The sequence below is a fragment of the Musca domestica genome, unplaced genomic scaffold (assembly GCF_030504385.1).
Source record: "Musca domestica strain aabys unplaced genomic scaffold, Musca_domestica.polishedcontigs.V.1.1 48, whole genome shotgun sequence".
Taxonomy (NCBI): domain Eukaryota; kingdom Metazoa; phylum Arthropoda; class Insecta; order Diptera; family Muscidae; genus Musca; species Musca domestica.
Genome location: NW_026712340.1, coordinates 7,140,395 through 7,159,240, shown reverse-complemented (window position 1 = coordinate 7,159,240; position 18,846 = coordinate 7,140,395). Strand labels below are relative to the sequence as shown.

General features: G+C 31.4%; 1 protein-coding gene across 7 annotated transcripts in view; it reads right to left on the bottom strand.

Annotated features, from left to right (window-relative positions):
* Positions 1-11,594: 11,594 nt before the first annotated feature.
* LOC131804702 (trichohyalin-like) overlaps positions 11,595-18,846 on the bottom strand; it is a 292,229-nt gene continuing 284,977 nt past the window's right edge. For all 7 annotated transcript variants that reach the window (XM_059127776.1, XM_059127769.1, XM_059127770.1 and 4 more), the window contains one exon: positions 11,595-17,250. In XM_059127776.1, the coding sequence (XP_058983759.1) occupies positions 17,215-17,250 (36 nt within the window). In that variant the 3' untranslated portion in view covers positions 11,595-17,214. The remainder of the gene's footprint in view (positions 17,251-18,846) is intronic.

Genomic DNA, 18,846 nt, shown 5'->3' with positions numbered 1-18,846 from the left:
ATTAATCGACATCAGAAAAAATGCCGAACATTATCGCGAAAATATTCTGGAGCGTGTATCAAAGCCTTGGGAACGCAAACATCTTGGCCGCAGATCTTGGACATTCCAACATTCCAATTCGAACAAATCTAAACTTATTCCAAAATTTGATGCTATTTACGACATTTTATCCTTTCATGCAATAAAATTTAAGAAAACGTGTAAGAATTATGGCGTTTGACTTTGTTGAAGTTTTTTTTTTTATCTCACCCTGTATGCATATCATTAAAAAAACTAATATTTACATCTATCGTATATATATCATATAGCCTCAAACATGTCTTTATTTATGGCGTGAATCGAAGTCTAAATGGCTACTTCAAAATTTTCCAAAATCAGAGAAATATTTCATCAACTTAATCTGAAAATCATCATATCGATGAAGTTTTTTCTTTCAGTGTACTTTTTCAATTGTAAGACGGTTAGTGTCATAGGTTGTTTATATGCAATGACTTTTCCCGAGTTAACCGTCGTATTTGACCAATCACATAACTATTTAACATACGTTTTCCATGGTTAAATTTATTGTAATTGGTTTTTGTGATCAGTATTGGCCGGAATAAAGATTTGTATGTAAACGTTATTTTAAATGAGAATAGAAAAGTTATCTTAGAAAAATTTAAGTAATTCTTTGGGAACCCTTCTGATCTTTTTCAAGGGAACGAAGCGAATACCTTCTTACTTTCTATTAGGAGATCCTGTGGTCTTCTATGAGGAGATTTTTACGTTTTCCATACCAAGGCTGCCATTGGCCCTTCTTGGATAAGACTTTCTCGACTTGTACGGGAGTATGCCTTCTCATCTTTTTGAAAATATTTGCTTAAAAAATTATCAAATCACGCACACATTGTTGCAGGACATTTTTGAAATTAATGATTTAATGTATAAACTATTTATTATTTATAGTTTTTGTTTTTACAATTTTTTTTCGTATCCTCCAAAAAGTATCCTATATATTTATTATGGATTTCAATTTTATGTTTTTGTTTTTCTGATAATATAAAATGTTCTAATGACTAGATTTTAATTCCCAATTGTGTTGTTGTGTATTATTTTGTATATAATTTTTAATATTTCGTTTTTTTTTATTAATATGTTATAATGTATATTAGTAATGTAATACTTATAATTAATTTATTTCTCATTTATGGTTAAGGATATTTGACGGCGGGGATTAAATGATTTTTTTTTCAATATAATAATTAAGTTTTTCTTTATTATTTCTTTCTTATATAACCGCTACATTTTCAAGTAGAAGGTTTGTAATAATAAATGTGGTTATAAATAGGCGAGGGTTAGGTTAGAACTATCCTGTTAAGGAATTCAAGATGTGTTTGTTTGTTTTCTCAGGAGAGCCTTGGGCTTTTCGGATTAGAGTTTGAGTTAATTTATTCATTCATTAGCTGCAAATTGTAGGATTAGATTGATTTGGATTTGCAAATATTCGATTTTTTATTCAATTTTACCAATTATAATATAATAATAGTAATAGAATGTATGGAATATCTTAATCATAACTGTATTTGTGGTGAAACTATTTTTTGGGTAAGATATGTTGTAAAGTGTTTGTTTTGTAAAGAGGGAGATATAGAGATAGAAGAGAGTGTGCAAATATTTAGTTTTAAAGCGTATATTTTACAATGAAAAATATTTTTTTTTATAATAAGAATATTTTGTTTTTACAAATATTGTCCGACAGATTCCCTATAGACCGATAGCTGCGTTTACACCAACCATTTTTTGCTTTTTTTTGGAGGCAAAGAGATTCCGTTTGACGGTGTGATGGTAACTTGTTGGGGTTTTTTTCTGAACAAGTTGTCACCTCTCTTATTTCTCTCGGTGTATTGTATAGTTATTTATAGTACAGAATATTACTTAGCACAATAATATAGTTTATATACACACACTTACTGAGTAGAATAGTATTTATATAATATACATAACATTTATACAACGAAATGACAGTATACTAATCTAAAAAAATCTACTAATGCCTAAGTGAGGTTAAGTAGTTTAAAATCTTTCGGGAAACATTTTGTAGCATAAACAATTGTCATAAAATCTCTTTACTGGGATAACAAATGCTAATAACATACTTAAGGTGAGAATACATAAAACGCTTTTTTGATTGGCTTAAGTAATAGGCTGGCTTCTTTGTAGAGGAACAAATGCGTTTTAGTTCGATTTGTGCCCTAAGCTCATTTATTCTTTTCCGATGAAGCCAGCCGATGACTTAAGTCGGTCAAAAAAGAGTTTAATGTATTCTGACCTTTGCACTTAGCCTTTATCATCATGGTGAATATCGTACAGTTTGTATGGAACCACTATGAAACCTCTCAGTTTTCAAAGAGAACACACTGACCCTCCATGAGACCCTCTTTGAGAAGATATGGCTCTGCATCACTATTACGGCAACCCTGAGAAAAGATTGTGGTCTTTTTCGAGACTACCCAAGGGGGAAAGTACATAAAAGTCTTTTTTTGGCTGGCTTAAGACATCGGCTGGCTTCTTCGTAGAAACACACCTTAATGGTCTTCTATTCCGTTTTTCTACGTCTGTTGTGAGAAGACCTTCTGGACTTTTATTTACTTGCTATTAGAAGACCTTCAGCTCTTCTATGAGAAGACCTTCAGTACTCCTGTGAGAAGACCTTCGATTATCCTGTGAGATGACCTTTGATTCTCCTGTTAGAAGATCTTCGATTCTCCTGTGAGAGGACCATCAGTACTTCCGTGAGAAGACCTTTGCTCTTCTGTACGAAGACCTTCTGCTCTTCTGTACGAATACCTTTTGTGGGAGGACCTTCTGCACGAATACCTTCTGCTCATCTAAGAGAAGACCTTCTGCTCTTCTGTGGGAAGACCTTCTGCCAGACCATCGGTACTTCTGTGAGAAGACCCTTTATTATTCTGTGAGAAGATCTTTGCTCTTCTGAGCGGAGACCTTCTGCTCTTCTGAGAGAAGACCTTCTGCTCTGAGAGAAGACCTTCTGCTCTTCTGTGGGAAGACCTTCTGCCAGCCCATCGGTACTTCTGTGAGAAGACCTTATATTATTCTGTGAGAAGACCTCCTGCTCTTCCGAGAAAAGACCTTCTGATCTTCTGTGAGAAGACCTTCTGTTCTGAGAGAACTTCTGCTCTTCTGTGTGAAGACCTTCTGTTCTTCTGTGAGAAGACCTTCTTCTCTTCTGTGAGAAGACCTTCTGCTCTTCTGTGAGAAGACCTTCTGCTCTTCTGTGAGAAGACCTTCTGCTCTTCTGTGAGAAGACCTTCTGCTCTTCTGAGAGAAGGCCTTCATCTCTTGTGTGAGAAGGTCTTCTGCTAGAAGACATTTTATTCGGTGACTCAAAAAATTATGGAGAGAATCGCACTACTGCGAACATTTTCTAGACTTGTATAAGAAAACCTTCTAGACTTTTATGAGAAATCATCTGTAAGTCTGTTCTAATCTAAAACCGACTATATGATACCCTAGCAGTTATAGTTTGGTTTCGAGGGAAATAATTTATGGGAGGCATATCCAATTGACGGAGACATTTTAATCTATTATACCCAATAACATTCCTCTAGAGTGCATAATATTACTTCGAGAAGGATTATATTAAAAATATATATGTATCGGAGCTTAGTTCCACAAAATGGTATCAAATATCATTGTTGCCGAATGCATATTACGAATGTGACGGACTTAAACACCAAATCGGATGAAACTTATTTTCTCCAAATTTGAGTTACTTGCTTCTAGACTGAATTCGGTCGGATGTGTCAAAATGCAGGTCATTTGGACGAATATTGGCCGTTTGGTGCACAATAAATCCAAAATCGGTTAAAGATATATATGGAAGCTATATTCAAGTCTGAACCAATCTTGACAATCTGGTACCAAATATCATTGTTGTCGAATAAATTTTACGCGTGTGAGGGATTTTAAACACCAAATCGGGTAAAACATTTAGATGGGAGCTATAGTTATATCTGAACCGATTTACACCAAATTTGAAGTACTGGTTTCCAAGGTGAATTAAATAACTTCCAAAGTCAGCCATTTTGGCTGACATTAGCCATTTGGTGCACAATAAACCTAATGTCGGATAAAAAAATATATGGAAGCTAGTGCAAATCTGAACCGATCTTGATAAAATTTGACAGTGGTATTTCTGAGCTTTATCTGATGTCCGGTACCAAATGTCATTCTTGTAGGGTGTATATTACGCATGTGAGGGATTTAAACCCCCAAAAAGGATGAAACATATATATGATAGCTATAGCTATGTCTGAACCGATTATCACCAATTTCAATAGGGTTCGTCCTTGCCAAAACAAATATTGTTTGCAAAATTTCATCGCAATCGTATAATAAAGGCGATCTGCATTTTATTCACAAGAATACACGGACGGGCGGACGAACGGACTGACATGCATAAATCGACTCAGAAACTGATTCTATGAAGACCCTCAAAGTAACTGTGGGACTGTCTCGCTTCCTTCTCCCTTTTAAAAAAGAAATGCAAAGTATAGGGTATAAAACTTAAATAGAATGTACTAGCAGGCCTCCAGCCTACAGAGTAGTAAGGTTTCTAAAAATTGTCAATTTCAGTCAAATTGGTGTTGAAACGGAATAACATATTTCCATGTTTAAATTGAAATACATAACCTCACTTTCTCGGGCTGTGTAACACATTCTTTTGAATTATAGTTTGTAGCACACTGTTATTAGTTTATTATCTGCCATTTGTAAAATAGTTATCATTTGGTTAATCTAGTACCTACACAAAAATAATTTAGGGCGGAGGAGTTCTATTTTTCTTGTTGTGTTTTTTTTTTCATTTTGTGATTAAATAAATACATTAAATGTTTAAATTTAAAATCTATACAATTGGTCGAGTATATGTTCTATAAACTATGTTTGTTTTACATTTGTTCTTCCTTATAACTTTGTCAGTTTTTCAAAGGGAGGTAAATTTCTATTCCCCCCACCAATTCGACTTCGAGAAACCAACTTGTCTTCGATTTCAATGTTGCTTGTTTAACTTCTACGTAATTTCTTTTGTTTATAGAAAATAGAAAGAATTTCAATTAATTTGAAGAATATTCATGTGTTTCGGTAATGATAGTTGTTGTTAGTTTATGTTGTTTGTGTATTTTTTTCGTTTGTTTTTGGTTTTAAAGTTAGCTTAATAAGGCATATAAAATTTGTTTTTTTTTTAAGTGTTAGTGATTGTGTACGAGATTAGTTTGTATATGTATATAATTATTTTAATATATGTGTGAGTATATGTATGTGTTATTTTGGTATATATATTGTTTACTTGTGTAGGTTTACATTAGGGTGGCCCATTTGATGCGGGAGTTCAGAAAGGGAGCACGGTGCACATAGAGTTTGCAGTTTGAATAAATATCTGACGCATAAAACATAAATAAACACCCGGGGTGAACTAGGGTTATTTTCTCACACTGAAATAATTCAGACAGCATTTAGATGAAGATGATTAATTTTTTACAATTTTTAAATATAATAATCAAATTCAAGTCAAGAGTCAAAGTGTTCAGATACTATCATTCGTATTTTCCTTCATTCATTTCAATATTAAAAAAAAAAATTAAATTAAAAAAGCTCTCACAAATTTGCTATCACTTGTAATACGACTGGGCCATCCTAATGTTCTGCTCTTAGATCCATGATTTTTTTTTCTTGTTTCAAATTTTGTTGTTGTTTTGTAATTTATTTTATATTATGAAAATTATTTATAAGGCCTTAGTGTATGTGTTCATTTTACAACGATTTTTTGTGTTGTCATTAGATTCCTTTTTATCTGTTTATGTTCATTTTTTTGCAAAAAGTTATTACAAACAGGACCGTTTCTATACTGGATAATGAAATAGGATACTTACATTGACATTGTGATATTTTTCTCTGTATATGCTCTCCATTTATGTGATTTCATCTTTGTTTGGTTGATTTTAAATGTTGTTAGGATGCGGGTGTGGATATGATTATTTTCAATAAATTTGTTTTGAATTCTTCTACACCATTTCCATGCTTCTAAAGAGATTTAGAATTCGATTTTCTTGGCCAAAAATCATTGAAGATTGTTAAAATCTTATGGGCATTTTTAACATTTTTGTTATAATTGATATTTTTGCGTGTATATATTAACCTTTATGCAAGAAGAATTTATACTAAATAAGTATCTGAATTGCCGAATTGTAGCTGTTTTTTTGGAAAATTGTTATTGGAAATTCCAAAATATCAAAAAAGGTGGGCCGATAAGTACCAATTTCAAAACCAATAATCCTGGAGCCAAATTTCAGAGTTCTACATGAAATAACAAAAGAGAATTTTATGGCGACCTAGTTTATACACATAGCATGTGGTTTCCGACGAATATTTTGAAATGCTGTAAATTGAATTTAATACATAACAAGTAAAAAAGCACCTTAGTTCGGCGGGGCTGAATACCTTCTTAATACCTTCCACCACTTGGAAAGAACTTGGACCTGCATACGAAATTTTTTGCTATAGGTTGTAGTACCCACTAGGAACTTCCAATACGAAATTTTAAACGATTCCGGCGCTGAAATTATCAAAATACCGAATTTTGGGAGGTGCCGTTATATACGAAGACGTGGAACTGCATACAAAAATGTTTGTCATAGGCTGAAGTACCCATTACGAACTTCAAATACGAAATTTCAAACAATTCCGGAGAATAATATCGCTGAAATCATCAAAATACCAAGTACCTGAAGGTAACATTATATGGGAGCTATACGAAAACGTGGACCTACATGGCCCATTTACGAATTTAGCCTACCTACTGGCAAATACACATTTGGGCAAAATTTTATCTCAATTCGTTTGAAAGATAGCGTGATTACAACAGAGAGATAGACAGAAGGGCATATCTAAATCATCTTGGAATTTTACGCTGATCAAGAATACATGTACTTTGTCGGGTCTATCATGAATATTTCGAGGAGTTACAGACGGAATGACAAAGCTTATATACCCTCCATAGAATGGTGGAGGGTTTCCACCACGCGATAGTGGGAAAATGTATTTGAGGAAGTCCCTTAAAGCTAACTTATCACAAATTTCCACGTGTTGTGTAACTTACTGACGTTAATATTAAAAAAATAAGAAAAATGGGAGGACAACGAGGATAAACCACTGTTGAAGTGAGAAATTTAGTAATTAAACATTACAAAAACCATAAATCGCTAAGTGAGACATCTGAGATTTTTGATAGAAGCTGATCTACAGTTCATCATTATCATAAAACGGTTCAAAACAGATGGATGTGTAGAAAATAAGTCAAAAAAGGCAAATAATTATACATTTACCCTGAGTGATGAGAAGTATATTTTACGGCAGATCAAAACGGATCCATTTTTGAGTACACCGAAGCTCGCAAAAATTGCTGAATAGGATTTGGGAAAAGTATGTTGCCCTCAAACAATAAGAAATATACTGCATAAGTCGAATTACAATGGAAGAAGAACTAGACATAAACCTCTAACAGCAAGCGAAACCAAGAAGTAAAATTGCGATTTGCCAAGGAGCACATATCAAAAGATTTTTCATTTAGGAAGAATGTGCTGTTCACGTTCTGAACCTTTTTGGTTCAGATGGCAGACCTTATGTATGGAGATAAGCAAATGAGCACTCCTTGCCAAAAATATAAAGCCTACAGTGAAGCACGGTGGTGGCTCAGTAATGGTATGAGGTTTATTTTCAGCCTCTGGACCTGGTATATTCCTTTTTATTGGGGGTATTATGGATCAGACTATGTAGCTTAACATTTTGAAAGAAAGTTTGCCACACGGTAAGGAAAAGCCCGGCTTTGGCGAAGATTTTTATGTTTATCAACACAAGTCTTATAAAGTGCGGTCATGGCTGCTATATAATTGTCCCCACGTCGTCGATACACCAACCCAGAGTCCAGACATAAACCCCGTTGAGAATTTATGGAGATATCTCGAAAGAAAATCTGCCAGCATACCATATCTTGCAAAGAAGATTTGAAGAAAGCTTTGCGAAAAACTTGCGAAGCTTTTGCGAAAAACTTGTTAAATGTATGCCAAATAGGCTACAAATGCTAAAAAAGGAATGAAATACTTGCAAAATATTAATGTCTAGAAATACTTTAAATTATACGGAGTGTGCGAGTTTGGCTTTGACATCGAAATATGACTTCTTTTAATATTTATTTACTTTTTTACTTTTAAAATGTTAAGTTTTTTTTTGCTTTTTTAAATTACTTACATAGTGTACTACCAAAATGTAATTTTTTTTTTTTGTAAATTTGGATCTTTGTAAATATAATGTTTTTGAAGAAGTATATGCTTAGAAGCAGTTTTAAAAGGACCTCCAAAAATCAATACATCTCACCAATGGGAACGAAAAATAAGACTTTTTATGTTAAATAGTTGTGATAGTGAATTTTTGACTATGTTTAAACTCTGAAATTAATAATAAGAAAATCCAAATATATTTAACACATAAAACCCATTATTTAATGTATTCTAAGGGAATTGATATATATTATTTATATTATGTATTCTGTAACAATGGATTATATTATATTAATACATGTGTTAAAAATCATTTGTTATGAAAGCAATAAATAGTAGTGTTTATGTTCTCGATGACCATCAACCAGTAAAAAATTCTCAGCAAATAATTCTTACTAAGTTAATTTTTTTAGTTCCAAAAAACCTCAGTAACCCAACTGTTCAAATTACTCCCTTTACTAGATCTCATTTCAGAAAAACAGACTATTCGACACATCAATCAAGTCAAATGCAGGTGCAACTGTGTTCTTCTATCAAGTGTAATTAAGAAAGGATATATAAAAGAACTCAGTGCAATATTTACACCAGACGATGATAGTGAAATCCCACCTAGGTTTAAGTATAACTTGACACTTTTATAGATGTTTTACATGTAAGCAAAATATTTATTTTCTGTTTGCCTTTATCGTTCTTATATAATATAAAAACGCTGCGATAACATCAATTATAAAAAACATGTATTTTTGTATATTTCTCTGAAGATGCAATGTAATTCATTGCAAAAATTCGGAAATTAATACGAAACCCAGACCTCAAGCTGAAAGAAAAGTTTGTTTATTTAAATTAGATTGTATAAGGTCGAATGAAGAACGAACTTGAATAATATTTACATATTTAATATATTATTGAGTAGTATATGGATGGAAAGCGTTCATTTCAAGCTTGACAATCGTCAGGAGCTTAAACGCTCTACGTGCTACAAAATGCTAAATGTATATTTTGAAAAAGCATATTTAGATACAGTAGCTCCAAGCGAAACTCGTACACTTAACAAACAATTTTCTTTCATCCAATATATGATTGTTATCAAATTGACTACCAGAAAAAACTATATTTTTATTAGTGTATAGGGTACTAGAACTAACCCATGGTATAATTATTACAGCTAACAGCCAGTCCCAGCTGATTTGACTCTATAGTAATACTAGTGTCAAACTCGATATGACATTTTGTGATTTAATTCCATTTCTTGATATACAATGGGCATCTCCTTTTTTGATATAAAATAAAAAATAAACATTTTTGAAATTAAAATAATTTATTGAAAATTAATTATTTTGTTTACATTTTTAGACACATAACTCTGACACGGTTGTTGTTACGATTGTTGTACAACAACACTTGCTGTTACCTGTATTATTCTACCATGGAACTAGCCGTAGAACAAAAATATACTGTTTTTATTTATTTAACAAAATAATGGCATTTATTCTAAATCTCACCGAATTTCTATGCAAAAGCTAAACTCGTACAGCTTACATTTATACGGTAACCCTCCACGCGATTGTTGATTTGGGGAATATAGCAATGTATTTGGGGAACTCCCTAAAGGCTAATTTATCACAAATTTCCACGTGTTGTGTAATTTACTGATGTCAATATTAAAAAAAGATAAGAAATGGGAAGACAACGAGGACAACCCACTGTTGAAATGAGAAATGTGAGATATCTGAAATTGCTAATAGAAGCCGTATGCGTAGAAAATAAGTCAAAAACGGCCTTCAGTGATGAGTAGTATATTTTAAGGCAGATCAAAAAGGATCCATTTTTGAGTGCACCGAAGCTCACAAAAATTGCTGAAATGAATTTTGGAAAAGTATGTTAGTATATAGTATATACTGCATATGACGAATTACAATGGAAGAAGAGCTAGACATAAGCCTCTAACAGCAAGCGAACCCAAGAAGTACATATCAAGGAGCACATATCAAAAGATTTTTCATTTTGGAAGAATGTGCTGTTCACGGACGAGAGCAAGTTCAAGCTTTTTGGTTCAGATGGTAGACCTTATGTGAAAGGCAAATGAAGCGTTCCTTGCCAAAAATATGAAGCCTACAGTGAAGCACGGTGGTGGGTCAGTAATGGTGTGGGGTTCATTTTCAGCCTCTGGCTTTATACGAAACACAAGGCGTATAAAGTGTGGTCATGGCTGCTATATAATTGTCCCCAGTGTGTCCATGGAGACCAGACATAAACCCCATAGAGAATTTCTTGAGCTATCTCGATGAAAAAATCAGCCAGCATACCATATCCAACGAAGATTTGAAGAAAGCTTTGTTGGAAGAATGGAAAAATTGAACCAAGCTTTTGCTAAAAACTTGTTAAATGTATGCCAAATAGGTTAGAAATGCTAAAAAAAATGCAAAATATTAATGTCTAGAAATACTTTAAATTATACGAAGTGTGCGAGTTTGGCTTTGGCATTGAAATATGATCTCTTTTAATATTTATGTATTTTTTTTACTTTAAACGAATTAAAATGTTAAGTTTGTTTTGCTTTTTTAATTACTTACATAGTGTACTAATAAAATGTAAAAAAGATATTTTTGTTGAATTTTATTTTTTGGAAGTTATAAATAAACATTTTTCCTTAGCTATACGAGTTTCGCTTGGAGCTGTTTTTTTTGCATTCTCTTTTGATTGGGTATGTATAGGTAAATAAACATCAGCTGAGCGGCATTTATTTCCATGGTAGAAGAAAAAAGGTAGTCGCATCGACACAGTCAATGAACTGTCAAACCAATTTTGAAATTGAAAATTTTGAATGAAAAATTATTCAAATTTGTAAAAAATTGTTTAGAAATTAATACCATAGCAATCTCCGATTGGGGTCGTATAAGAAAACCTATAAAAAATCTACTTATTTTTGAAAAACATTTCAAAACATTTGCTCTGTTCCAGAACTGAAAGAACATAAAAGTTTTTAATGCGATACCCGATTTTCCATTTATGATATCGAAAAAATTACATAACTAGTAGATTTTTCCAGCTTCTGATCATAAGCTACACCATGTGGTTACAGCCAACCACAGCAGATAAATCATTATCATATTTAAATTAAATTTTCCTCTATCTAAAAAGATTCCTGGAAATGGTGTAGAAATTTCAAATTATGTATAGGAGAACAAAAACATAGATGAAGAAGAAAACAAGATGAAGTAGAATAATAAAAATAAATCAAACGGACGATTTTGTGTTTTATTTCGAATTGCTTTTTGTATCTTTATTTAAATTTGTCTTTTATTTAGGTTTATATCATTATTATTAGTATTTAATATTTATATCATTATTTATATTTAATATTATTAATAATAGTATAATTATAATAATAAAGTGAAACTGAGACAGTAAAAATGAATACATTAAGTTCTTATATTTGTTTTTGTTATGTTGTAATTTGTTGTTTTTTGCTGATATCATTTGTTGTTGTTTTGTTTGTTTTCTTGTGGTTGTTTTGTCTTCTGTTTTAATTTATTTCCTTTAACATGGCAGTGATGTCTTAACATTTACAAATAAATTTCTTTTAATTTCATTTTATTTATTTTTGAGTTTATTTTTATTTTCATAAAAAGAAAATGAAAAAAAAAAAAAACAAAATCAAGAAAAAATATTTGCAAAAAATAGTTGTTTTGTGGGATTTGTTTATTGTTGTTAGGTTTTTTTTTATTTAACAATTTTTGTGAATGATGTTAGTGTATGTGTGGGCGTGTCTGGTAATGATTTAATGTACAATTTGTTTATTGTTATTGTGTTTTTTCTTGGTGCTGAAATAATGTTTAATTTTCCAGAATTTTTGTTGTAGTTTTTGTTAATTAATTTGTTTATTTATCTTTTCTTCTGCTGATTATGTGTGGTGGTGTAGTAGTAATATTAGCTATGTAATGAATTTGTTGTATACTTGGGATTTAATAAATATATATTTATTTATTGTTTAATTAATTGTATATAGGGTTTTGCATTAAATATATTATAGCTACATACAATTTTAGTTATAGATACAAGAGATAGCTTATGTTTGTTTTTATATGCAAAAACAAAATTTATTCTATTTAACTTATTAAACTAAATTTATTTATTATAACAAAAACATGGTTGCTTACTCAAAAAAAGCTTCAGCAGATATTTTCTAATTTTAATTGCAACAATTTTTTTCCAGGAATATATGTATATGTTTGGACAGGTCTGAATTCAATATACCCTCCACCGCGTGATTTTTAGGAAAAAATGTAAAAGATGGAAAATATCTTTTAAAAAGAAGAATGGAAGAGATAAAGTCCAAGAGGGCTAGAATAAGATAAAGCTTTTAAAGTTGTTGTTAACAAACTAGTTGTTGATCATCACTGCCCAATGGTGATTAGAAGGTGTTTATACATTTTTTAAGAGATCCTCCTAACCCAATATGAAATACGAAGATATAATTAAATATTCTTTGCATTTTGGGACAGACATTCACACCTATATACAAATGTACTTTTTCAATAGTTTCTCTAGTCAGAAAGTATCAAAATACAAACGTAGGTGATTCATTAGTTTTTGAAATAAAAATTGTCTGTCGGGATTGCTCAGTTATATGTTGTATTTGCAGCTAGAGTCAGGAGAGATAAGATGCTGAAGATATATCATGTTCAAATAGCCTTTCTTTTTGTATAAAGAACAGGCAGAATTTTCAAAATAACTCGTTTTGTGAAACCTAATCATATGCATTTTTTTTTGCTTTCCAAAACACCAAAAGAATTCTTTTCAAAAATGGAAAGCAAGAGCGAGGCTGTGCTCGGAAGATGTTAAGGTCATTTTTAAAATCATGCAGGCTCAAAAAGGAAGTCCGTGGATTGAAAAAAACAATTCTGGATTGGAGTAAAAGAAGCTTTCCAAAACACCATAAGAAATCATTCCAAAAATGTAATGCAACAGGGACGCTGTACTCGGAAGATGTTAAGGTCATTTTAGAAGTCATGCAGCCTCAAAATGTCAAAATGAGACCAAAAAGCACGTCCTTGGATTAAAGAAACAACCCTGAATTGGATAACGAGCGAATGGAGCACAAAACAGCAGAGAAGATGACAAATGAAATGGAAGATGCCTTCAAATTTGTTGCGAGTTTAAAGGTTAAAAAAAACAATAATGCTCTGTGTGTAGCCGAGGATACTAAGGACTAATTACTAGGTGACAGAACGTAAGAGCAAGGCTTTGAAGGCAGTAATAAGAAAACTTACTGATGAGCACTCCTTGCAGCTAAAACCGAACGTGATGAGTTGGCTGCAAAACTAGAAGCTAGAGAAGATATATTGCAATTAAAGGAAAATTTGCTCATATCGCAGAATGCATTCATAACATCCGAAATCGAGTCTGATTAATTGGTTGCAAAATTAGAGTTGAATATCAACAAATATATTATATTGATGATTAAAGAGGTTCATATAGAATTCCCAATTGCCGAAAAAGAAGCAAACTTAAAAAAAGTTGATGGACAGCTCCATAGAAAACTGGACACCGGGAGTTTAAAAGAAGTGAATGCTATTTAAAAATTAGATAAAATAGAAAGGAAGTTTGAAATAATCAATGCGGATATTGTAAGATTTAAGAGAATACCGTTAAGATGAACGCACCAAACGACGACAGTATTCGAGAAATAGACAAACTCGGGAGAGCCATTTAATGAAGAAAGGGTGTCTAGAATAAACCAAGCCCTGGAACTTATCAGAAACCTAGAACCTTTTTAGCTTTCTATAGAAAAGGATACTTAATCCCTCAGCTAATCACGGAAATATGAACAGTATAGTTGGGAATTGCTAATATTTCGTGAAAAGGAGATCAGTACTCTTTGGGCTGTGGAGTTATTAGATATCTAAGAAATTGGAGAACATGTATGTTCTACCAGTAAATGTTCAATACCGCTGATAATGCTTTGGAATATACTATTATAAAATGATACAGATACGCAGATACGGGTAGGCCCCAGTAAAAACCTCAACAAAACCTGAATGATCCGCGATAGTGTTAAGATTGGACGAAACAAGATTTACTACAGAGTCTCCCTAACAAATCAAAAACTTTAAGTGGGAGCCGGCCCACTGTGCTAAACTAATACACGTTCGGTTTTTGACTTAAGATTTATTTTCGATATTGTTCAATTTATGTTTCGGATATGTTGATGTGTGCCGCTGTCAATATATGCAAGGTTCTAATGTTAGAATAAAACAGGTATTCGCACCAATACAGCTGCTGGGACAATGAACTGTCAAAGCCATTTTGAAATTGACATTTTCAAATAAAAAATTATATAAATTTGTAAAAAGTGTTAAAAAATTCATATAATAACAATTTCCGATTGGCATCGTGTAGGAAAAAATATACAAATCTTCCTATTTTTGAAGATTAGACATATCAATGTTCTCAAGCGTTGAAGCATCTACTTTTTTCACAAAACTAACACCTGTTTCTCATTGGAATTTAAACCACTTCATATACACGCATACAGATTAACCCGTTCATACAGTTATTAATTTTTGTGAAGTTATTTAGAAATAAAATCATTTTGAAAATTCTTCCCATTTTGTTTAATTTTCTTTTATATTTCTGATAAAATATTTTTTTTGGATTTTTTTCTTACGGCGGTGAAAATGTGTTTTGTTTGGATAAATCAGCTGATTGTTTGCAGATTTTTATACGGTGGTATCTGCTTAGAGTTCCTTTTCTTGCAAAAGAGAGTATTACTACCTTACATAACTTCTCCGAAAGAAATAACAGTACGTTTACATATTAAATCTCTACCCAGATAATTGATCAATTACAAAAAAATTGACTGTAGAAAATATACATAAAATTTATTGTAATCGGTTAATTATCAGGATTAACCAGGGTTGGGATTTTGTATGTAAACGCACTTTATGTTGCTGGGCAGTGTCTTTTCATTGACTGAATGTAACCTATCTATTTCGAAGAACTGGAAAGGTGATTTAAACGTATTGAAAAACATGGATTGATTTCAATTACGAATTCCCGGTGGAGGGCATAATAAACATATAGCGAAATCTTTAAGTTTGGATTTGACGGTTTGACGCAGTTCTCTTTAAAAGGAATCATGATAATGAAACACTCCATTGGATTTCTACAAAAACTATAGCAGTATTTAATTGTTTAAATAACATTGTCGGTTGTTGTGTGTTCTTTGCTTTAAACATTTTTCTAAACTTTATGAGCATCCGACAATGTAATGGCAGACATTTACAATAAGAGAGGATGGGTGTGTGAGTGTGTGAGACAGAGAACATTTTGTTAATGGCAGTTTTCGTGTTTTGTTGGAAAGAGTATTTCATTGACGAAATATCAGAGAAGTGTCAAACGAACAACGAACGCCTTTATTGTGCGTTGTCGACTATCAAACACCTGTCAAAGAGGAATACAAAACAAAATCTAGTTGTGAAGGGAGAGTGAGATAATATTCTATAACATTTCTGTTGTTGTAGTGGTTTTCTTAATATTGCTGGTTAAATTTGTATAATATGACTACGCTTTACTTTATAGTTTCCGTAACGGGTTCTTTTCGACTTCTTTTGCGATTTCGGCTAAACTGCATCACTGGCTCATTAAATTTCCACCAAATTGTTTATTTTTTAATGTTGATTTTTGTTATTAGTTTTTTTTACTATTACTAATATATACATCCTTGTTTTGTATAAGATTATTTAGTTTTTAATTTTTCCTTATTTCTTGTAGTTATTTTATATTTAATATTCAACTTTACCTCACTTAAATAAATTTACTAACTATAACAAATTTGTGGGGACCGGGGGGAGGTTACTATATGTTAATTATTGTTAATATATATTTTTTTGGTTTAATAGTTTTTTTTTTTTTTGAAATTTTTATTTATTATTAACTACTAACATCTTCTCTTTCTTCTTCTTGTTGTTGTTGGTTGTCTTTTTTAAAGTGAATATGTGTTGTTGTTTTTGTTTATTTTCTTGAGGGAATAATGCTGTATAATTTTCATAAGTATTTTCTTTTAATATTTGTTTTACTAATGTTTCCTTTATTTATATAATTATTATAATTTTTGTTTTGGTATTTGACAATTATAATAAACTATGATTTAATTTGTTTTTATTTATTTATTAATGATGACATCACATTATGTTTAATATGTATATATAAATTTGTTTAGTTTATTCTTTATATAACCAATTTTTGTTGTTATATTTTCTAAGATAATTTAATTTTTTTTTTGTATTTTTTAGTCCAATTCAGTGGGTTTGAATACTTTCAAAATTAACAAAAATAAATAACAATGAATTAAAATAAATTTGTTGAAAAAAAATTAAAGCAATTAGCATTTTTTTAATTTTTTTTTAATCTTAATAATAAATATTTCCTTTTATAAATATCGAGTAGAAAAAATATTCGAATTTATAAGTTTTGAAGAGTTGTTCTTTTTATTATTTTTTTTGTTTTGTGGAGAGATTTTTAGAGAGAGAGACTTTTTTCATTGGAGAGAGTTGTATTTATATATTGAGAGAAGAGAGTATGTATGGCAAAAATACTGCAGATTTTCTTAATTGATTTAAATGATATTTTTCTTGTTGTTGTTGTGGTTGTTAGCTTTGTTTTCCATCTTTTTTCTGTTGACTTGTTGTAGTTAATTTTTTTTGTTTGTTTGTTTCGAAGAAAGCAAAGAACATTTAATAAATGTACAAATATAAGAGTATAGAAACTGTAAACTGTAGTGTTTTGTTGTAGATTAGTGTTGTAGAAGAGTATTTCTTTTTTTTTTTTGTATTTTTTTCCTTTTGTATCGAGTAATTTTTAATAACTATGTATATGTTTAGAAAAAGCTCTTTAAGAATCCAGCTGGTCCAGCCTGAAATAAGAAGGAAGAATACATTGAATTTATTATATGTTATGTGAGTTAAATGGAATTTTAATAGCTATTAGTTTCAAGACTAACTATAAATGGAGCAGAAAATGCTATCTTCAGAAAACTGTTAATTTTGAGTATTTACTACAACGCTGTAGTTCTTTCTGAGAGCATGTCATGGAATGGTAAAAGTTAACCGTTAATGAGATAATTCTGGGGACAAAGTATTACCATCCAACTTTTTACAATTTCAGAAAACAATTTCGTAAGCGCAATATGAAATAATTAAAAACAACTAGTAAAAAAGCTGTAAGTTCGGCCGGGCCGAACTTTTAATACCCTCCACCATTTGGTACAAATTTGGCAATTTCCAAAAAATAAAACCCGTTAAAAATTCTGTTAAAATCTTAAAAATACCGAATGCTTATACGACGACGTGGGCCTGCATAGGCAACTTTTGTCATAAATTATTAAATATTTAAATGCGAAACTTGAAGAAAAATCTGTTTATAATGTAGCTAAAATCGTCAAAATACCGAATATGGGGGGTACCGTTATATGGGGGCTATACGTGGACCTGCACAGACAATTTTCTGGCATGGGCTGAAGTATCCATTACGAACTTCACATACGAAATTTGAAACAATCCCTGTAAATAACGTCGCTAAAATCTTTAAAATACCGAATATCGGGGGGGTACCGTTATATGGGGGCTATATAAAGACGGGGACCTACATGGCTCATTTTTTGATTTAGGATGTAGTATCCATTACGAACTTCAAATACCAAATTTGAAACGATTCCGGTAAACAATGTCGCTAAAATCATCAAAAAACCGAATATCGGGGGGTACCGTTATATGGGGGCTACAGGAAGACGTGGACCTGCACAGATAATTTTCTGTCTTAGGCTGTAGCATCCATTACAAACTTCAAATGCCAAATTTGAAATAATTCCGGTGAATAATGTCGCTAAAATCATCAAAATACCGAATATCGGGAGGTACCGTTATATGGGGGCTATATGATAACTTGGACCTTCATGGCCCATTTACGAACTTAACCTGCCTACTGGGAAAAAATACATGTGTGCAAAATTTTAGCCTTCTATCTCAATTTGTTCGAAAGATAGCGTGATTACAACAGACAGACGGACAGACAGACAGACAGACAGACACACAGACAGACAGACGGACATGGCTAAATCATCTTAGAATTTTACGCTGATCAAGAATATATATACTTTGTTGGGTCTGACATGAATATTTCGAGGAGTTACAAACGGAATGACAAAATTAATATACCCTCCATAGTATATACCCTCCAATAATTAAAAATTTAAATTTAATCTTGAAAAGTATTAAAAACAAAACAATGAGACAATTCTGAAAAAAAATATATTACCTTCCAACTTTTTCAAATATCAAAAAAAAAAAAAAAGAAAAATAAATGAATAAAATAAACAAAAAATATGTATTGTAAACGCAAAATTAAATAATTAAAAAACGCAAAATAAAAAAATGTAAATTACTTTTTGAAAATGATATTGCCAAAACCGTAAAAATGGGTTTTGATTCTCTGAATATTCACAATTTTGGAC